This window comes from Salmo salar, chromosome 19 (assembly GCF_965601325.2).
Source record: "Salmo salar chromosome 19, fSalSal1, whole genome shotgun sequence".
NCBI classification, from domain to species: Eukaryota; Metazoa; Chordata; class Actinopteri; order Salmoniformes; family Salmonidae; genus Salmo; species Salmo salar.
In genome coordinates, this window is record NC_138309.1 from 15,894,761 (window position 1) to 15,917,492 (window position 22,732).

The window sequence follows — 22,732 nt, forward strand, 5'->3', positions numbered from 1 at the left end:
ACCTTTAACCTTTTATCGATGAGAGAAACTCATCTCATTTGGACCGTACACTCATTTGAACCATACACTAAGGAAGAAGCTTCAAACAGCCAGGTCCCTGCATGTGTTACTGTTAGCTAACTAACGTTCACCCCAGCCGATCCCTAACCTCTGGTTATTCATCTCTTAAATCATGTGATGGCTCGTGTCAATCACCCAATAAAAGGACATAACCGGTATGTAATAGTGTTTAAAATGCCCCCCCGCCCCCCCCCCCCCCCCTTCATCGTTGGGTAGGTTTGGGTGTTTTATGGTTCTATGTGGCTGCCAATGCCTGCTTCCAGAAGAAGACCAGTGGGGACAAAGTGCACCCCTGTCCTCCCCTGTCCCTTTCTAGAGGCATTAGAGTGTTACATCAGGTCTGTACGGCAGTATAGTGTCTGAAGAGCAGGTGTCCAGGGCCCAGACTCTCTCAGCATGGCTCGGATACAGCAGCTCTCCTGGTTGCTCTTCGGCCTCCTCTTCCTGGTTGGACTACAGTGTGACCAAGGGGAGCACGCCGCCCAAGGACCTCGCAGCAAGAGGGACATCAGTAATGACCAGTGAGTTTGGTGATGAAAGAGGATTTTAGTGATGGCCAGTGGTTGTTGGAATTGTGGTTATATATATTTTTTTGTTTATCTGCAAGAATGCAGTGTCTGCTAAAAGCAGTTGTGTAATGTAATAATTATCTTAAGTGATTGAATGTTTTTACATGAACTTCACATTGCAAAGGGTAAAAATGTAGTTATCTGGAAATATTTTTGCTTCAGTCAAACAACTCTGATCTTCAAAGCTCAACCAAGCATCACCTCCAAAGGGTGAATTTAATCTATTGCTAATGGAGAATGAGCTCATTTTGTCAACAAAATCATAAAAATATAAATTAACAGCATTTAGTACTTAACCTACATGCTATATTATATCTTCTGTATAGTGGTACGTGTTGTATATACAATTAATGTATCAACATTTTAAATCTGTTCACATGTAAATGAATGATTTGGAATAAATATCTGGTCCTCCTAGGCCACGCATGGTATCAGAGAACGGTCACCTGGTCTTTTCCACCCATAACAAAGAGATCCGCTTCCAGACCTCAGGGTCAGGCAGTGTCAAAGTGGGAAATGAGGACCTCACTCAGCTGATGATTCAGGTACACACACACACGAGAGAAAGTCTTAAATGGATAAACATATCCACATTGACAGACAATTTGTAGAAATGTTTTCATGTTTTGTACCGTCTTTTCGAAAAGCATCCATCTCTAACTGTTTTTTTCCAGCTAAAGTTGTAGAAATCATATCAGATCAAGTGGTGGATATCACCATGGATATGGTAATTGGAACATTGGGAAGTGATTTAGTTTTCTTATCTTGTTCACATAACTATCTTTATGAAAATATGTCCAAAAAGCACATTCTTCAAAATATTCCATCTGTTCAGGACTTTGTTCTGTCTCCCAACATCTCTGTAAGCGAGTGTTTTCACATGATACTACGGATCATTAACAACTGTGAAAGAGCAGACTCTGCAATTCAACCAGCATTTGACCAAAGATCAAAATGTATTCATGTCTAGTTTTATTGTAGCATGGTTATTACTCTTTAGAAACATTAATTTAATAATGGTGAAGAAACATGTAACATCAAAACCTCTATACCAAGTCTTATTTACTTCTTACTTCATATAATTTCAGATCAAAACAAACAAAGCTGACATCGACAATATAAAACAAAATGGAGGTGGAACGTCCCCTGATGTCACTAACCAACTCAATACGCTCAACACAAAGGTGTCATCACTTGAAACTAAAGTGACAGCACTTGAACAGGTAAGTACAGTAGGGCCTACTTCTTACATGTTACATATTGAGTATGATGAATGTTACTTTTACTCTTATTATAACAAATAATAATTTCCCTAACTCCAACCCCCTTTATCCTCTTCATCTCACCCTTACCCTCTGCCTCTGTCCTCTCCTTCTTTCTCTCCTTTCTCTCCCTGCCTCTCCAAGACGGTCCAGAGAAAGACATGTACCAGTAATCCCTGTCAGAATGGAGCCACCTGTCTAGACCTGCTGGACTCTTTTCACTGCATGTGTCCCAGCAACTGGGGGGTAAGTGGATACTGGAGTTGACACAGAGAGAGAGAGAGAGAGAGAGAGAGAGAGCCCGAAGCCGCATGTCTGTGTTATTCCTGTTTAAATCTTGTTTTGTGTGTCTGCAGGGTCCCATCTGTGCTGTGGATGTGAATGAGTGTCAGATCTTTGTCGGGACCTCTCAGGGATGTCAGAATGGAGCCACTTGTATCAACACACCTGGATCCTTTACGTGAGGCCACACAGCCACACACACACACACACACACACTGAGACAGACACACACACACACACACACACACACACACACACACACACACACACACACACACACTGAATCTGTCTTCTTGTATTTCTCTTCCAGTTGCACCTGTTCACCAGAGTGGTCTGGTACCCTGTGTACGACCCGCTATGACGACTGTCAGGGTGTTGCTCAGGACCTGTGTGTCCATGGGACATGCATCGACGCAGACAGAATCACACCGAACGTGGTAACTGTCAATCATCATTCAACAGTGTTGGTCTCCTATTTGATTTCCTGGATCACAGCTGTATAAAAACAGAATTGTCCTCATTTTTTTTCTTAGCTGTAGCCTGCCCTGTTTAACGAGCCCAAGATACTTTCATTTAATTAATCAAGACTGTCTAGACAAGGTCATTTATTTCAGCCAACGTCTTCACCCTGGTCCCTTGGCTTCAAACAATTAGTTTAATGTGATAAATGCCCTGTGAAGAAAGCAATTACTAGATTAGATTTAGCACTGCTAGCTACCATAGCCTTAATGTTTCTTTAATTTTATTAGAGTAGACTAGAGCAATGAAACACTTATTTTTCATAGTGATGATAGATCTGAGACCTGCATTCGAGTAGTAGGGACCGATCCATTACCAGTAGTACAGTGCCAGTGGTCTTACATGGGAGTAGCTATAACCATTTACCCCTTGAATATCGAATCAAATAAATTATTTGTAGGCAAAGATGCCTTCATCCTCCTTTTTTTTTTTTTAAGGCCCTTTACTAATCTTATTGAGTCTCGGCTCACTAGGCCATGATCATCATGGAAATAGAATGACTCTAGAATGACTGTATTTCTATGACGCAGGTCATTTCACATCAGTGATTCACTACTAGTGCATCTAAATGTGCTCGGTACACATTCTGTACATGTTCTATTCATGGGAGTTGACATTAATCCAGGCCATGCCATGTTTTGTTATTTCCTTCCAGCCCAAGTTTAAGTGTGTTTGTGATGATGGTTGGATGGCCCCAGCCGGCAACCCGGCCTGTATCTCAGACGTGGATGAGTGTAGCCTTGCCCAGAAGCCTTGCTCCACCAACCCCCCTGTGACCTGTTACAACACCCAGGGCTCCTTCTACTGCGGCTCCTGTCCTGCTGGTGAGAGCCGCTCAGTGCTCACAGTTTCCTTATCATCAATGGTATAGTGCATTAGGTGTGAGGAAACTGATGTTTGCTGACCCAAAATGGCTGACATAGTTGGTTACCTCCATGTGGTTGCCAGATGGATGCTTCTTCCGTCTTCCAAAATAGCATGTTTTGATCTTGAGTCGAAGTGCTCTCAAATTCAGTTATACAAGAGTACTTCTTAAGACATAGACATTGCTCCAACAAATCTGTACTTTACTGTATTTGTTGGGTTTGAACTTGGGAAAGTACAAGAAAGCACAAGATTTGCGATTCGTGAGCGTTATTGAATATCATTTGGAAATGGCTGTCCTTAGATCCTAGCGGGACTGCCCCTCTCAGGTGATACTCTGAGATTAAGGGATCTGGGTCCTATTTCTTTACTCTGGGAACAGCCCCATCATGATTAACTTAACTCTACAGAGGAACACAGGCTGTTCTGTGTGTGAAGATGTGTGGATCTTTGTGATGCTTATTGTGCATAATGTGTGGTGTGTGTGTGCATCAGTAAAGAATACATTTTATGCTTGCTTGTATATCATTACAATAAACAAAGCATCTGTAAACTAAATGTAAACGTAACCTTGAATAATATGCCTATGCCTAACTGTGTAATAAACAATTATTTCCTGTATTACAGTAAATGTCGTTAGCGCTGTTTGTTGTGCATTCCTCCAGGATGGCAGGGCAACGGCTACAGCTGTCTGGATGTGAATGAGTGTTCCACTAATAACGGAGGATGCTCCACTACTCCCATGGTCCAGTGTCTCAATACCATGGGCTCCTTCCACTGTGGGACCTGTCCTCCAGGTACCCATATCTGTATCTGGAGGAATCTCTTCTGGATCCTCTCCCTCTTCTTTCTTTACCTTCCTCTCTGTACTGTTTTCTGGTATTTCTCTAGCAGTTCGAAAATGTTTTCTGTTGCTACAACTGATCTCTTGGTGACACACACACACAACATTTAGACCAACATGGTTTTGGTCAGGTTACTGTAAGAGTGTCCTTACACAACCCTTGGTTTGAAAGTCAAAACTGAGCTGGTGGATTTGGTGTACCACAGAAGAAAGCTGTCCTTGTTTTCCTGTCCGTGGTTACGGCAGATGCCAGCTGGCAGGTGGATGCTAGCTGACTCGTGGTAGTTTTCAGTAATATAGCTCTGATGAAAAGCAGATGGCTGACTATGTAATGTGTTCAGCGCTAGCCCCATTCAGAGATCTCTGTGTGTATACTCTCTACCCCTCTGGCACAGTTTCTGTCTCTCTCTTTTTCAATCTCACTTTGTCGACCTCTCCTCTGTCTGTCCCTGTCTGTCTCTCATAATTAGTCATTGTGCTCAAAAGCATTGTATGGCCCTTTTTATAATTCAAAATGTTGCTTTTTGACTGATGTATAGACTCACTGGTTCATTGGTGGATTGATTGATTGATTGATCTGTATCCAGGCTATGAAGGAGATGGGAGAACCTGCACTCAGGCTAACATCTGTGCCAATAACAATGGAGGGTGCTACCCCCTTGCTACCTGCTCTTCCACTCCAGGTAAACATGCGGACACACACCTACCTTTTAAGATACCTAATGACCGCTGGCCGTGAGGATAAGACAGGGCCATTATAGCAGGTGTTGACAGCTCTGCTCTCTCTCACCTCCTGATGGCTGACATCCACTATAAAGACTGTTACAGCCAGGAGACTAGATTAGGATGCTATCTCATGAGTAGAGGCTGTGAGTGCTGAGAGAGCAGAGACACCAGAGATCAATGACCTATTCACCTATGGTAGGAAATGTAGTATACTTTTATTGCATGGTAGTTAGGGAGATTTGGTTTATTTCTCTAACAAATTGTCCTTGTTCGTACTATATCCCTTGTCCCCCATCTGTATACCGAGTCCAGTAAATGCACCTGTGTTTTTTAATGTTATGGTGAGTTAATCAGGTATCCTAACCATGTCTCTGTGCTTCCAGGCTCCACCCTCCCAGTATGCACCTGTCCCCCAGACTACACAGGAAATGGCTACGGCCCAACAGGATGCACCCAGAGCAGCAATATCTGCCAGACCAACAATCCATGTGTCAACGGACAGTGTGTGGTGAGCGTGGGTTACATGGGACTCTAGCAGCTTCACAGTTTCTCAGGACCAGGATTTTACTCCTTAACCTATGATTTGTCCAGGAGGTTTTCATCCATACAGTATATTATTTAAGCAGTAAGGCATGAGGGGGTGCGGTATATGGCCAATATACCACGGCTAAGGGCTGTTGTTATGCACATCGCAACGCGGAGTACCTGGACACAGCCCTTATCCGTGGTATATTGGCCATATATCACAAACACCCAAGGTGCCTTATTGCTATTATAAACTGGTTACCATTGTAGTTAGACCAGTAAAAATACATGTTTTGTCATACAAGTGGTTACGGTCTGATATACTACAGCTGTCAGTCAATCAGCATTCAGGGCTTGAACAAACCCAGTTTATAATTGGGTTTTGGTAACATTTTTTCTGTATTCCCCCCCCCCCCCCCCCAATCCAGCCTACTTCCACAGGGTATCTGTGTACCTGTAGTCCTGGCTGGGGAGGGGTGAACTGTGACCAGAATGTCAATGAGTGTGCCAGCAACCCATGTCAGAACGGAGGTACCTGCAACGATGGACTCAATGGATTCACCTGTACCTGCACTGACCAGTGGACAGGGCCAACCTGCCAGACTGCACAGCAGGGTGTGTGCGCGTGCATGTGTTCGTGCCATCACTGCTTTCCATGTATATCTGTGTCTTTATGGAATGATAGAGAGAAATGGACTTATTTCAGGGAGTTTCGCTGTGTTTGTACAGTGTGTGTACTGTGTGCTTCACTTACCTGTGTGTGTGTGTGTTGTCAGTGTGTGGAGGCTACCTGACTGGCCCAGCTGGTACATTCAGCTACCCCAATACCCCTGGTAGTGACCAGTATGACCACCAGGTCAGCTGTGCCTGGGTCATCAGAACAGACGCCAACAAGGTCGGTGTAATCTAATGCCACACAGTCACTTACACACGGCAGGTCCTGGACCCGACTACACATGACAAGTCTAACAAATGCTCTTCCATGCTGTTACATCAGTAATAATGCAGTATCCCATGGAATAAGCATTTTTGCTGATTTGGACGATTTGAATGCCTAACAATATGTGGCATTTGTTCTATTCGTTGTGCACACCAAGTAGCTACAGAAGATGAGTGAGTACAAGAGAAGTGGAATAGTTCTTTAATGCTGTGTTAATACTGTGGTGTTAATTTCTTCCCAGATTCTACGGATCACCTTCCCTCACTTTGAGCTGGAGAACAGTGCCAACTGCAACTTCGACTTCCTTCAGATCCACGATGGCGAGAGCGCCTCGGCCTATCAGTTAGGGAAGTACTGCGGTACCAGCTCCCCCGCAGAGCTCTTCAGCTCCCACAATGCATTGTACTTTTGGTTCCGCTCTGACCATTCCGTCAACGCAGGCGGCTTCACTGTGGCATGGACCTCACAGACACCAGGTGTGTGTCTGCGCTTGTGTGTGCCTGTGCGTGTCTGTGTTAGCAAGAGACCTAGATAAAATGTATTATTTGCAATCTACCTGATAGCTTAGTCAGGTGTTACCCATGTGCAGTCCTCTCCTCACTGCAATCTGTACCTGTTTGTTCCACCTCCAGTATGTGGCGGGGAGTTGACCGAACCCTACGGTAACATCAACTCACCTGGTTACCCCGGCAACTACCCACCCAACCGCGACTGCTATTGGACAGTTGACGTGGCCCCCGGCCTGCTCATCACCTTTGCCTTCGGAACCCTCAGCCTGGAAAACCACCCTGACTGTAACTATGACTACCTGGAGGTGAGGCAGGCACAATGGCAACATGTCCCTTCAGCTATGGAATATATAGAAGTATATATTTATAGCACCACACATTATGTGAATATTAAGATTTTTCATTTTCATCCGCAACTGTGAAAGTTCTAAGTCTGTTACTGTAACGGCTGTCTGCCCTTGGTTCTGTGTTCTAGATTCGGGATGGTCTCCTCCCGGAAGATCCGGTTCTACAGAAGTACTGCCACAATGTGTCTCCCGCCCCTCTCCAGACCACGGGACCTGCAGCATGGATCCGGTTCCACTCGGACTTCTCTAACTCTGACCGTGGCTTCCACATCACATACACCACCTCTCCATGTAAGAGATCTCTGTCATATCAGCTACTGTTAACAACTGACCTTTGATAGGGATAGGATTATTACAAGGATTCTCCATGCTTTGCAATGTCGTATGCAGCTTTTTTTGGTCCCAGATCTTTGTGCTGTTTTGCTCATTCCTATGGTCATTCCATAAATGAGCATAGGAGTCGGCTAAACATCCCAAAGTGATCTGAGACTTTTCTAAAGGATCTCCCTCTACAACTGAAGTTCATGTGTCCGGCTCTCTCTGTTCTAGCTGACCCTGGTTGTGGAGGAACCTTTACAGAGAGCGAGGGCATCATCATCTCCCCGAACTGGCCCAATAACTACGCCCACAACCGCCAGTGTGTCTACATCATCCGCCTGCCGGCCAATGAGATTGTCTCGCTCAACTTCACGCATATGGACTTGGAGTCCCACAGCGGTTGTGTGTTTGACTATGTGGAGGTACAGTAGTGTGTGTGTTTTTGTTTAACTGTCCTTGTGGGTACCAGAAGTCCTCACAAGGAAAGTAAAACAAAGAAATTTAGACAAGTGGGGACAATTTCCCAGTCCCCACAATGAAAAATGCTAGGTTAGGTTTGGGATTAGAATTAAGGTTAGGGTTAGGCATTACGGTTAGGTATAGTTTTAGGGTTAGGAGTTTGGGGGGTATGGTTAGGGTTATGGTTAGGTTAAGGGTTTGGGGTTAAGGAAAAAAGGATTTTGAATGGGAATAAATTCTTTGGTCCCCACAAGGATAGCAATACAAAACTGTGTGTGTGTGTGTGTGATTGAGATGGTTGCTGGTGTCAAGGTGCTTTGTCTCTGGGAGGGGGATTAGCTATGATGTGTGTACCTGTATCTCTGTGCCCTCGTAACATTGTTCGTGTTTGACTCTCCTGGTTGTGTTTCCCAGGTCCGTGATGGTCCCACAGAGACAGACGCTCTGATTGGGAAGTACTGTGGTGACACCATCCCTGCCCCCATCCTGTCCTCCTCCAATGCCCTCTGGATCCGCTTCAAGTCTGACGGATCAATCACCCGGGCCGGGTTCAGGGCCACATACGAAGTCGGTGAGAAACACAAGCGCTGTCTAACCACACCAGTGGCAAAACACTATCTCTTCACCGTCTTGTCACTGGCAAACCCCAACAGTGACAAACCACAAGCTCTTCAGATATGCCAAAAATCATGACCCGGTGACATATAGGGGTACTGATAATGTACTGCACCCATATAGTTCTTCTCACTAGGTTTCTAAGCAGTTAAAATCGCTAGTCCTGTGACGCGTTTCCCCGATCTCTACCTCTGTAGTAATCACATTTCAGCACAGCTGCCTCGCAGAGCTTATTAAAAGTGTGAGGGTTTTATGTGAAGGATAAAAAGGGTTGTGTATTCAGCTTCTTCTGCCCCCTCCCCCACCATGCAGTTTTGTGTGTGTGTGTGTGTGTGTTTGTGTGTGGCCATCTCATATGTCTGTATGCCTGGCCTGTATGTTATTTAACAGCTGCTCGAGAGACTAAGGTTATATCAGCACAATTCAGTTATTGACATAGTCGTGTTCTGTTCAATGTTCTCTACCTCTCTTATTGAACCTTAAGTCTTCCTGCGGCATTGGCAATCTCTGGTGATTAAACACACTCTTGACACGCACCGTGAATAGTGTGTGTGTGTGTGTGTGTGTGCACTTTAATGGCCCACCCTCCACTCCATCTTCTGCACCTGGAAATGGCCTGTCAGACTGGACTCTACTTAGTGTCACAGCCTGGGATGAATATCCAGTGTGATTCCCAATGCTGGTTCTCTTCGCTCCATATTTGCATATACAGTATGTGAAGTGTAACAGTCGTGTATGGTGATCTGAGCCAAAAGACTTGGCATTTAAACCATTTACAGTTATGTCATTTAGCAGGCTCTCTTACAGGTCATTACAGTTCATTTTCATTATCTGGCAACTGGTTTGCAGTCCATTAGAATTAACTTGACCTCCTTTTCCAATTAGTTTGTGCATAGCCATCTAGAATTGTCACAATGGAGTTCTCTCTTTCCCAGGCTGTGGTGGCACCTTCTCTGGGACAGGTCAGATCCGGTCCCCCTACCACCCTGATGCCTACCCCCACAACAAGGAGTGTGAGTGGGTCATCAACCAACCACAGGGCTACGTTGTCACCCTCAACTTCCTCACCTTCGACATTGAGAGCGGCTCCTGTGTATATGACTTTGTTGAGGTATTCAAAATTCACTCCAGACTTTCATTCTTGAATCCTGCCTCTGATTGTCCAACATCGTCAATGAATATACAGACCAGTCAAAAGTTTGGCCACCTACTCATTCCAGGGTTTTTCTTTATTTTTTACTATTTTCTACATTGTAGAATAATAGCGAAGACATCAAAACTATGAAATAACACATATGGAAACATGTAGTAACCAAAAAAGTTTTAAATCAAAATTTATTTTTATGTTTGAGATTCTTCAAAGTAGCCATCCTTTGACTTGATGACAGCTCCATGAGGTAGTCACCTGGAATGCCTTTCAATTAACAGGTGTGCCTTGTTAAAAGTTAATTTGTGGAATTTATTTTCTTCTTAATGCGTTTCAGCCAATCAGTTGTGTTGTGACAAGGTAGGGGTGGTATACAGAAGATATCCCTATTTGGTAAAATACCAAGTCCATATTATGGTAAGAACAGCTCAAATAAGCAAAGAGAAACGGCAGTCCATCATTACTTTATTACATTACTTTATTATTCTACAATGTAGAAAATAGTCAAAATAAAGAAAAACCCTGGAGTGTGTGTGTGTGTGTGTGTGTGTGTGTGTGTGTGTGTGTGTGTGTGGTGTGTGTGTGTGTGTGTGTGTGTGTGTGTGTGTGTGTGTGTGTGTGTGTGTGTGTGTGTGTGTGTGTGTGTGTGTGTGTGTGTGTGTGTGTGTGTGTGTGTGTGTGTGTGTGCATAAATGTTTGTGTATGTAAATGTATATATTTACTATTGTTGTCATTACATACACAAACATTTCTAAAGAGACGAGGTGACTTGATCTAAGCGTCACCTCTCTCTCTCTTTTTCAATTTTTGGCATGGGATACATAAACTCAGGAAAAAAAAGAAACGTCCCTATTTCAGGACCCTGTCTTTCAAAGATAATTCGTAAAAATCCAAATAACTTCCCAGATCTTCATTGTAAAGGGTTCAACACTGTTTTCCATGCTTGTTCAATGAACCATAAACAATTAATGAACATGCACCTGTGGAACAGTCGTTAAGACACTAACAGCTTACAGACGGAAGGCAATTAAGGTCACAGTTATGAAAACCTAGGACACTAAAGAGGCATTTCTACTGACTCTGAAAAACACCAAAAGAAAGATACCCAGGGTCCCTGCTCATCTGCGTGAACGTGACTTAGGTATGCTGCAAGGAGGCATGAGGATTGCAGATGTGGTCCAGGGCAATAAATTGCAATGTCCATACTGTGATACGCCTAAGACAGTGCTACAGGGAGACATGACGGACAGCTGATTGTCCTCGCAGTGGCAGACCACGTGTAACAACACCTGCACAGGATTGGTACATATGAACATCACACCTGCTGGACAGGTACAAGATGGCAACAACAACTGCCCGAGTTACACCAGGAACGCACAATCCCTCCATCAGTCCTCAGCCTGTCCGCAATAGGCTGAGAGAGGCTGGACTGAGGGCTTGCAGGCCTGTTGTAAGGCAGGTCCTCACCAGACATCACCGGCAACAACGTCGCCTATGTGCACAAACCCACCGTCGCTGGACCAGACAGGACTGGCAAAAAGTGCTCTTCACTGACGAGTCGCGGTTTTGTCTCACCAGGGGTGAAGGTCGGATTCCCGTTTATCGTCAAAGGAATGACCATTACACAGAGGCCTGTACTCTGGAGCGGGATCGATTTGGAGGTGGAGGGTCCGTCATGGTCTGGGGCGGTGTGTCACAGCATCATTGGACTGAGCTTGTTGTCATTGCAGGAAATCTCAATGCTGTGCATTACAGGGAAGACATCGTCCTCATATGATATGACCCTTCAGCATGACAATGCCACCAGCCATACTGCTCATTCTGTGTGTGATTTCCTACAAGACAGGAATGTCAGTGTTCTGCTATGGCCAGCAAAGAGCCCGGATCTGGGACCTGTTGGATCGGAGAGTGAGGGCTAGGGCCATTCCCCCCAGAAATGTCCGGGAACTTGCAGGTGCCTTGGTGGAAGAGTGGGGTAACACCTCACAGCAAGAACTGGCAAATCTGGTGCAGTCCATGAGGAGGAGATGCACTGCAGTACTTAATGCAGCTGGTGGCTGCACCAGATACTGACTTACTTTTGATTTTGACCCCCCCTTTGTTCAGGGACACATTATTCCATTTCTGTTAGTCACATGTCTGTGGAACTTGTTCAGTTTATGTCTCAGTTGTTCAATCTCATGTTCATACAAATTACATTTACATTTTACATTTTAGTCATTTAGCAGACGCTCTTATCCAGAGTGACTTACAGTAGTGAATGCATACATTTCATACATTTGTATAGCAGACCCTCATGCAAAATGTTCTCTTTCTTTATTTTTCTTTCTTTCTCTCTTTCTTTCTCTCGCTCTCTTTCTCTCTCTCTTGCGCTCTCGCTCTTTCTCTCTTGCGCTCTTGCTCTTTCTCTCTTTCGCTCTTACTCTCGCTCTCTCTCGCTTTCTCTCTTTCTCGCTCTCCTTTTCCTCTTTCTTTCTCTCTCACTCTCGCTCTTTCTTTCTCTCTTTCTTTCTCTCTCTCTCGCTCTCTTTCTTTCTCTTTCGCTCTCTCTTTCTTTCTCTCGCTCTCTTTCTCTCTCGCGCTCTCACTCTTTCTCTCTTTCTCGCTCTCCTTTCCCTCTCTTTCTTTCTTTCTCTCTTTCTCTCTTTCTCTCTTCCCTCCCCCAGGTAAGGGATGGCTCCACGGTGAGCTCTCCTCTGATTGGTACATACTGTGGCAACACCATGCCAGCCATGCTCCAGTCCACCCAGAGGTCCATGTACATCCGCTTCAAGACTGACATGTCTGTCTCCAACCATGGCTTCACCGCAGCCTACGACTCTGCTATGGAGGGTAAGCCCCTGGTACTCATGTGATATGTAGTTTATCTGCCTTAACTAAAAGCTCAAGTATCTAGTACTGTGTATGTGTTGTCAGTGAGTGGTATCTGTGAGCCTATGTGTCCTGGGTATTGTGACAACAAAATGTTTACCAATCCTTTGTCTCTATATAATGTTTCCAAAAATATTTGTGTTGACTATGAATGAGGTGTACAAAGAACAGTAATTTTGAGCCTGTTTCCATGTTTGATACCACGATGCCAGGTTGTGGCGCTACTCTTAATGCCCCATCGGGCTCCCTCACCAGCCCTGGCCATCCCAACAACTACCCCCATGGAGCCAACTGCACCTGGTACATCTCTGTCGCTCCAGGCAACCTCATCCGCCTGTCCTTCACCTCCTTCAACATGGAGTACCACATCAGCTGTAACTATGACTACGTGGAGGTGTATGACAATGGCACCGTGGCGACTGGGACCAAGCTTGGCAGGTAGAGTACAGTACACGCAAACAAACCCATGTCAAGGTGTTAAGAACCTGTGGCAATATGGTGATTACCCTAAATCATTTTAATGTGTGTGAACATTGGCAAGATTCAAAGTCAATATGCACTCTAGAAGTGATTCACTCACGTGATAATTTACTCCAACTCGACGTCAACTCAAACTTCAGTTAACTTCTGTTGGTGAGTGATCAGGTTTATTGTTTGGGAAAGAATGACAGTTTTTTTCCCCCTCCGCATCTGGCCTATCTCTTTCCAGGTACTGCGGTCGGTCTGTCCCTCCCTCTCTGACCAGCACAGACAACCTGATGACTGTCCTCTTTGTCTCCGACATCAGCCTAGCAACCGAAGGCTTCTCTGCCAACTATGTCTCCATCGATGCCGCCACCGGTACGGTTACCCTTGGCAACCGCTATTTCCATTTACAACCCCCCCCAACAACGCATTCATTCACAGAAAAAGTCACAGAAAATGTGTGTTATACACTGCTCAAAAAAATAAAGGGAACACTTAAACAACACAATGTAACTCCAAGTCAATCACACTTCTGTGAAATCAAACTGTCGACTTAGGAAGCAACACTGATTGACAATACATTTCACATGCTGTTGTGCAAAATGGAATTGACAACAGGTGGAAATTATAGGCAATTAGCAAGACACCCCAATAAAGGAGTGGTTCGGCAGGTGGTGACCACAGACCACTTCTCAGTTCTTATGCTTCCTGGCTGATGTTTTGGTCACTTTTGAATGCTGGCGGTGCTTTCACTCTAGTGGTAGCATGATACGGAGTCTACAACCCACACAAGTGGCTCAGGTAGTGCAGCTCATCCAGGATGGCACATCAATGCGAGCTGTGGCAAGAAGGTTTGCTGTGTCTGTCAGCGTAGTGTCCAGAGCATGGAGGCGTACCAGGAGACAGGCCAGTACATCAGGAGACATGGAGGAGGCCGTAGGAGGGCAACAACCCAGCAGTAGGACCGCTACCTCCGCCTTTGTGCAAGGAGGAGCAGGAGGAGCACTGCCAGAGCCCTGCAAAATGACCTCCAGCAGGCCACAAATGTGCATTTGTCTGCTCAAACGGTCAGAATCAGACTCCATGAGGGTAGTATGAGGGCCCGACGTCCACAGGTGGGGGTTGTGCTTACAGCCCAACACCGTGCAGGACATTTGGCATTTGCCAGAGAACACCAAGATTGGCAAATTCGCCACTGGCGCCCTGTGATCTTCACAGATGAAGCAGGTTCACACAGCACATGTGACAGAGTCTGGAGACGCCGTGGAGAATGTTCTGCTGCCTGCAACATCCTCCAGCATGACCGGTTTGGCGGTGGGTCAGTCATGGTGTGGGGTGGCATTTCTTTGGGGGGCCGCACAGCCCTCCATGTGCTCGCCAGAGGTAGCCTGACTGCCATTAGGTACCGAGATGAGATCCTCAGACCCCTTGTGAGACCATTTGCTGGTGCGGTTGGCCCTGGGTTCCTCCTAATGCAAGACAATGCTAGACCTCATGTGGCTGGAGTGTGTCAGCAGTTCCTGCAAGACGAAGGAATTGATGCTATGGACTGGCCCGCCCGTTCCCCAGACCTGAATCCAATTGAGCACATCTGGGACATCATGTCTCGCTCCATCCACCAACGCCACGTTGCACCACAGACTGTCCAGGAGTTGGTGGATGCTTTAGTCCAGGTCTGGGAGGAGATCCCTCAGGAGACCATCCGCCACCTCATCAGGAGCATGCCCAGGCGTTGTAGGGAGGTCATACAGGCACGTGGAGGCCACACACACTACTGAGCCTCATTTTGACTTGTTTTAAGGACATTACATCAAAGTTGGATCAGCCTGTAGTGTGGTTTTCCACTTTTAATTTTAAGTGTGACTCCAAATCCAGACCTCCATGGGTTGATAAATTGGATTTCCATTTATTATTTTTGTGTGATTTTGTTGTCAGCACATTCAACTATGTAAAGAAAAAAGTATTTAATAAGATTATTTCATTCATTCAGATATAGGATGTGTTATTTTAGTGTTCCCTTTATTTTTTTGAGCAGTATATGAGGGTTAGGAAGAGGAAATCACTGCCACCATGAGTACTGTTACCCCGTTACCCATCAGGGTTAGAGGGGGTTCAAACCTTTGTAACAAAATAACCAAAACAAAGCAAGAAAACATACAGAAAAGATGGCAGTAGTGAAGTAGAAGATTATATCCGAGTTTGACCAATGCTTTGCCTCTTGCTTGAATGGTACTGTAATTTACTGCACACAACATTCCCCCCTTATTCCTCAACTCCAGTCGAAGGAGAATATGGTGTTGAGGTCTGGTACTGCAAGACTACCCTTAAGTTAACCCCATCTCTTTCCCCTCATATTCACAAAATCATATTCCTCTCATGTCTTCCCCAGACTGTAGTGAGACGTTCACCTCCCCTACAGGAGAACTCAGCTCTCCTAACTTTCCCAGTAACTACCCCACCAACCGCCAGTGTATCTATAAGATCATCGTTGGGGTCAACATGCAGATCATGCTCAACTTCACCGACTTTAATATGGAGGGCTCACCACCCAACTGTGCTTTCGACTATGTAGAGATCAGGTGAGCACCCAGTCATAATGAGCCTGATCTTATTCAGCTGTTACAGGAGGATGTTTGTCAGTTGTATGATTCAATTTCACTTGAGCAGTCATTTTGGTGTAATTAGTAGCTAGCCAGGCAAGAAAACCCATGCCAAAGCGAGTGACTGTGAAACCAATGTACAATAATGTGATTAGAATCAAATGAGAACTATGTCAGCAAGCGTGACGAGACGAAAGCTGTTAATATAGCTAGCAACTTAAAAGGCACTATTTTTATCTCCCACGGTTCTCTCTGTCCCACAGAGATGGCGGTTATGAAACCTCTCCTCTGATTGGCAAGTTCTGCTCCAACCAGAGGCCTCCAATGATGGTGTCCCATAGCAACCGCCTGTGGCTCATGTTCCATTCTGACTCCTCTGTCACCTTCCCTGGCTTCAGGGCACACTGGGACGGCACGCAGACAGGTGGGTGTGTGGGAGAAATGTCTATTTCATTAGCATCATCTTCAACAGGTATTGTGATACATACCATAAAATGTACTATACTTTAACTACTCAATCTTAACTCCATCCCTCTGTTTGTACCTCCCTCCTCCTATTCCTCTCCTTTTGTTCCTGCCCTTTCCCAACCTAGGCTGTGGAGGTACTCTGACCACCAGTTCAGGAGGGTTCTCCTCTCCTAACTACCCCCTACCCTACCACACTAACGCTGAGTGTTACTGGCTGATCAAGGCCGATGCTGGGAGCCTGATCACTCTCAGCTTTGGTGACTTCGATCTGGAGTCCAGCACCAGCTGTACATATGACTACCTGGCCGTGAGTACAGAGCACTGTTCAAGGTTATCACACCCACATAACAGTCAGTCAGTACAAACTGAAATTGAACACGAGAGACAATGTGTGTTCATGACGTTGCTGAAAGAAAAGCATATCCCTTGCCCCTTTCGATATCTAACATAATGTCTGTCTGCCTGGCTGCTCATCTGTCCGCCCGTCTGTCCGTAGGTGTACGATGGGAACAGCACTAATGCCCCACAGCTGGCCAACCTGTGTGGGTCTCAGTTGCCTGCCCCAATCAACTCCAGTAGGAGTGAGCTCTATGTGAAACTACGCACAGACAGTGTCGTCGCAGCTGGAGGCTTCCTGGCCATGTATACAACCAGTGAGCATCTATATCTCTCTCACACACACACACACACACACACACACACACACACACACACACACACACACACACACACACACACACACACACACACACACGAGTCTAGCTTTACACAAATATACCTCCCCAGTAGCCACTCCATGTAATTGATGTGTCAACGTGTCCTAATGGAGCTGTTGGGTGATTATAAGCCATCTGGCTTTCCAAAGACATTCAGCCATCTCTGTTTGCTGCTTGAGCTGGTACGCTCATGTTGATTTTGTTATCATTTTGTAGGTTCCATTTTACTTTCTTGTTATCCAATTTGTACACGTTTACTTTGACATAGTTACGTTTGAATCTTGAGATACAGTAAACCTTACTACAGTTCATGCCGTACCATGCCTAAGTGGCTTACAGTGGTATCCCAGGGGGCCTTTTGTTTGGTTTCCATGGAAATTGGAGTTAGGGAACGCACTCTTGAGGTTCGAGAGGTGAGGAGACCGAGTTGCCAGAGGTACTCGCACTACAAAAGAATGTCAGAGTGGGGACTGGCTTTTGTTCTTGTTGTCAAATGGGCTTTCTGGAAGTCATGCTGAAAGGACAAGAGGTCACTCTTAGTGAAGTCTATCTTGTTTTGTTTCTGTCACAGCGCTTTGCAATTTGGCCCTGGACTCATGTTCTCATTCTGTCCCTGGAACACTAATTGTCACTTAGGTTTATACAGAGAGGTCAGCTCTGCTCTGAAGCTTTATTTAGTTATTCCTGGAAAAATAACACAGTTTCAGTTTGACTCTCAGTTGAAAAGTACAATGCTTGCCTTTTTGTTGGCTCTCATGCTTAAGCTTGACATTTCTGTCCAAAAACAATGTACATTTAGTTCCTTTTCCATTTAATATTGGAATATATTTTGGTAACAAGCAAATATATCCTTATATCACCATGAAATCCAGGAAATTCAATACTGCTAAATTCACTAAACACATTACTATGAGCTCACTCTCTGTCTTCCTAAGACTGTCAAGGTGTGCTGATCGCCAACCAGGCGCGTGGGCAGATTGAGTCTCTGAACTACCCCAACACCTACCCCCACAACTCCATGTGTAGCTGGACCATCCAGGCCTCCATGGGCAACACCATCAACTACACCTTCATGACCTTTGACCTGGAGGGGACCAGCGTCTGTAGTTACGACTACGTCAAGGTGGGTGGCGCCCTTTGGGAAACAGTGCAAGATAATGTGACGCTAGTGTGGTTTAATGAACTCTAATCAGAGTACCATCATAACATTTGGAAACTGAATGGATCTAAATGATAGAGGTTGAAACTGAGAAACTGATCCCTGTTGACCTGGCCTGAGCTTTCTGTTCTCCCAGATGACATCACTCCAGGAAAGGCATCGTCAGGTCAGGAGGTCAGAACCCCCTTCGTGTGATTAGTGTTGCGTGTTAGTAGTCATGGGTGATGGGTTCGCCTATTCAATTCTGGGAGGAAGTATCAGTTTCCTCTGCTGTGCTCTACTGACTCACCACATGGACAGGGAGCAGGAGACAGATGGACCGCTGACTCTGCTTATACTCTGGAGATAGTGTACACAGTGACTGGTTCTCACTACATACATCAACACTTTTGACATTACCTGATAGTTGTGAGTTTTGATGGAATTTTTGAAATATATTTCTTAGTGAGAAGTTGGATTTCAGCTCTCTCTCCTCTGTACGATAGGTACTAGTGTCCTGGATTAAGCTGAAATAGAATGTGGATGAAGCCTGTATTGAAAGTAGTTGATAGACAGTTTGCTGTGATCTGCACAAGTTCTCACAGGTTTTCGTCAGGGCTTCCTTTTGACATGATTTTCAAGGAAGACCTCATTTCTTAGAACATGCTACAAGGCTGGCCTTTCATGGCTTACATAATACAAGTGAGTTCTATGGCTCTTCATCTAACTCACTCACTGGAAATAAATGTCTTTGTGGAAACAAAATAGTGCTGTTTTCAACTGGCCCCCTGGTCACCATGACAACCCCAGCACACATGGATGACATCATGGGCTCCTGTAGTTAAATAGACTCATTCTGTGTGGGTCTAGATTTCCTGGAGACTGGTAATTCACATCCTCCTGCTGCACCTCTATTTGGCTAGGCTGATCTCACCACTGTTTTTGTTGCCTATACTCTATTCCACAGACCTGCAACTTTATGGTGCCAGTCTAATTATTTAACTCATAGAGCACTGTGTGGCCTATGGGCCCTGGTCGAAATGAATGCCAAACATTTCATAATTTTCAGTGTACAAAACAGGAATGTCTCATGAAGATTGTCATGACATTGTACTCTCAAATAATGTTGATTGTAACTGAGGGAACAATAACCTTGTTGCAAATCACCAATAACACATAACACAATCGTAATTCAACTCTGTAGTTATAGTGGTCTGCATTTTCCTTTAGTCCTCACAGTATATCCACAAGCTTATGGTAATCTTTCTGTTTGTTTACTTTTGGATGTAATGAATCTGAGATGTCAAGCTTTGTATTCCATGAAAGGTCATATTCTTCATCCTCGTCATTACCTGGTCTAACATCTGACCTCTAACCCCCCATAGAATGTATGGCCTGGTTAGTGCAGATGAGGTAGAGTAGGTTAACATCAATAACACAGGGAATGATTAATCTATCCAGCTTTAATTTCACCTCTTCAATCTTAGGCCTCTAAATCCATTCACTGACATACAGTGGGATCCATAATTATTGCACCATTGATAAAGATGAGCAAAAAATACTATATCAAATAAATAATACAAATACTGAGCTATATTGTATGCTAAAAACATTTGGACAATTATAATATTTTATACTAATACAGTTGGTCAGCGAAATAGATTTTATTTAACAAGTAATAAACATAAAACCGTCTAAAGAAGATGGGGGTACATTTTTAACACCCGTTTTCAATACTCTAGCACCTTACCCTTGTGAGGATAATGACAATGAGCCTTTTTATTTAAAAAAAATATGAGACTGGAGAATACATTGGGAGGGATCTTAGACCATTCCTCCATACAGAATCTTTCCAGATCCTTGATATCCTTTGTCTGCGCTTATGGACTGCCTGCTCCAATTCAAACCACAAGTCCGGAGTCTGTGATAGCTATTGGCTCGTTTCACCTCAGAAAGCAGAAGAGGATGTCTGACAAGTAGTATGGAGCTGCAACTCGGAGTATTATTTCTTCATCCTATGTAATGTATTCTCAGTGAATTTGGTGAGTTTTTAGGTGCATAGGAGCCATAGGACACATCTCCTTCGCATAGAGTTAATCAGGCTGTTGATTGTGACCTGTGGAATGTTGTCCCACTCTTCAATGGCTATGCGAAGTTTCTGGATATTGGCGGGAACTGGAACGTGCTGTCGTACACATCGATCCAATCTTTTTCACAACGTTGACATCAACAAATCGCTCACCCACACGACACCATACACGTGGTCCGCAGTTGTGAGGCCTGTTAGACATACTGCCAAATTCTCTTAAATGGCATTGGAGGCGGCTTATGGCTGAGAAATGAACATTCAATTCTCTGGCAACAGCTTTGGTGAACATTTCTGCAGTCAGTGTGCCAGTTGCACGCTCCCTCAAAACATGAGACATCTGTCTCAGTTCTTCAAGCTTTGTCAAGTTGGTTCTTGATCATTGCTAGACAGACATTTTCAATTCTTGCCATAGATTTAAGTCAAACTGTAACTAGGCCGCTCAGGAACATTCAATGTCGTCTTGGTAAGAAACTCCAGTGTATGTTTGGCCTTGTTTTAGGTTATTGTCCTGCTGAAAGGTGAATTTGTCTCCCAGTGTCTGTTGGAAGGCAGGCTGACCCAGGTTTTCCTCTAGAATTTTACCTGCGCTTATTTTAATCCTAAAAAACTCCTTAGTCCTTGCCGATGACAAGCATACCCATAACATGATGCAGCTACCACCATGCTTGAAAATATGAAGAGTGGTACTCAGTGATGTATTGTGTTGGATTTGCCCCAAACATAATGCTTTGTATTCAGGACATAAAGTGCATTTCTTTGCCACATATTTTACGGTAGTGTTTTATTGTAAACATGTTGCATGTTTTAGAATATTTTATTCTCTACTGGTTTCCTTATTTTCTTTCTGTCATTTAGGTTAGTATTGGGGAATGACTACAAGGTTGTTGATCCATCCTCAGTTTTCTCCTATCACAACCATTAAACTATGTAACTGTTTTAAAGTTACCATTGGCCTCATGGTGATATCCCTGAGCGCTTTCCTTCCTCTCTGGGAACTGAGTTAGGAAGGACGCCTGTATCTTTGTAGTGACTGGGTGTACTGATACACCATCCAAAGTGTAATGAATAACTTCACCTTGCTCAAAGGGATATTCAGTGTCTGCTTTTACCCATCTACCAATAGGGGCCCTTTGCGAGATTAGGAAAACCTCCCTGGTCTTTGTGGTTGAATCTGTGTTTGAAATGTATTGCTCGACTGAGAGACCTTACAAATAACTGTATGTTCGGGTTATAGAGATGAGGTAGTCATTAAATAAGAATGTTAAACATGTATTATTATACTCTATTATACACTATTACACGACTGCGTGGCCAAGTACGACTCCAACATCATCATTAAGTTTGCAGACAACACAACAGGCCTGATCACGACAACGACGAGACAGCCTATAGGGAGGAGGTCAGAGACCTGGCCTGGTGGTGCCAGAATAACCTATCCCTCAACGTAACCAAGACTAAGGAGATGATTGTGGACTACAGGAAAGGAGGACCGAGCACGCCCCAATTCTCATAAACGGGGCTGTAGTGGAGCAGGTTGAGAGCTTCAAGTTCCTTGGTGTCCACATCACCAACAAACTAGAATGGTCCAAACACACCAAGACAGTCGTAAAGAGGGCACGACAAAGCCTATTCCCCTTCAGGAAACTAAAAAAATTTGGCATGGGTCCTCAGATCCTCAAAAGGTTCTACAGCTGCAACATCGAGAGCATCCTGACTGGTTGCATCACTGCCTGGTATGGCAACTGCTAGGCCTCCGACTTCAAGGCACTTGAGAGGGTGGTGCGTATGGCCCAGTGCATCACTACTACCTCAATTAGCCCGACTGCCGGTGCCCCCGCACATTGGCTACCCGGACTATCTGCATTGTGTCCCACCACCCACCACCCGCCAACCCCTCTTTTACGCTACTGCTAATCTCTGTTTATCAAATATGCATAGTCACTTTAACCATACCTACATGTACATACTATCTCAATTAGCCCGACTAACCGGTGACTGTATACAGCCTCGGTACTGTTATAGCCTCGCTTCTGTTATCATTCACTGTCTTTTTACTGTTGTTTTTTATTTCCTTACATATCTATTGTTCACCTAATACCTATTTTTTTACTTAAAAATGTCACTGTTGGTTAGGGCCTGTAAGTAAGCATTTCACTGTAAGTTCTACACCTGTTGTATTCGGCGCACGTGACAAATAAACTTTGATTTGATTTTTGCACACAGAGTGAGTCTATGCAACTTGTTAAGAACTTTTTTTACTGCTGAACTTATTTAGGCTTGCAATAACAAAGGGGTTAAATATTTTGCTTTTCATTTTTAATTGATAATTCCACTGACATTAGGGGCATTGTTTGTAAGCGAGTGACACAAAATCTCAATTTAATCCATTTTAAATTCAG

At 44.5% G+C, this 22,732-nt stretch overlaps 1 protein-coding gene across 1 annotated transcript in view; it reads left to right on the plus strand.

Annotated features, from left to right (window-relative positions):
- Positions 1-370: 370 nt before the first annotated feature.
- Positions 371-22,732, plus strand: part of cubn (cubilin (intrinsic factor-cobalamin receptor)) — a 54,909-nt gene continuing 32,547 nt past the window's right edge. Inside the window, exons 1-26 of the mRNA XM_014157416.3 lie at positions 371-581; positions 1,048-1,174; positions 1,718-1,852; positions 2,036-2,137; positions 2,248-2,351; positions 2,484-2,610; positions 3,348-3,516; positions 4,222-4,353; positions 4,988-5,083; positions 5,510-5,634; positions 6,080-6,266; positions 6,428-6,546; positions 6,833-7,067; positions 7,224-7,405; positions 7,576-7,738; positions 7,997-8,187; positions 8,639-8,795; positions 9,775-9,950; positions 12,653-12,818; positions 13,070-13,295; positions 13,567-13,697; positions 15,712-15,901; positions 16,186-16,346; positions 16,516-16,697; positions 16,887-17,043; positions 18,042-18,229. Of these exons, the coding sequence (XP_014012891.3) occupies positions 457-581; positions 1,048-1,174; positions 1,718-1,852; positions 2,036-2,137; positions 2,248-2,351; positions 2,484-2,610; positions 3,348-3,516; positions 4,222-4,353; positions 4,988-5,083; positions 5,510-5,634; positions 6,080-6,266; positions 6,428-6,546; positions 6,833-7,067; positions 7,224-7,405; positions 7,576-7,738; positions 7,997-8,187; positions 8,639-8,795; positions 9,775-9,950; positions 12,653-12,818; positions 13,070-13,295; positions 13,567-13,697; positions 15,712-15,901; positions 16,186-16,346; positions 16,516-16,697; positions 16,887-17,043; positions 18,042-18,229 (4,053 nt within the window). The 5' untranslated portion in view covers positions 371-456. The remainder of the gene's footprint in view (positions 582-1,047; positions 1,175-1,717; positions 1,853-2,035; positions 2,138-2,247; positions 2,352-2,483; positions 2,611-3,347; positions 3,517-4,221; positions 4,354-4,987; positions 5,084-5,509; positions 5,635-6,079; positions 6,267-6,427; positions 6,547-6,832; positions 7,068-7,223; positions 7,406-7,575; positions 7,739-7,996; positions 8,188-8,638; positions 8,796-9,774; positions 9,951-12,652; positions 12,819-13,069; positions 13,296-13,566; positions 13,698-15,711; positions 15,902-16,185; positions 16,347-16,515; positions 16,698-16,886; positions 17,044-18,041; positions 18,230-22,732) is intronic.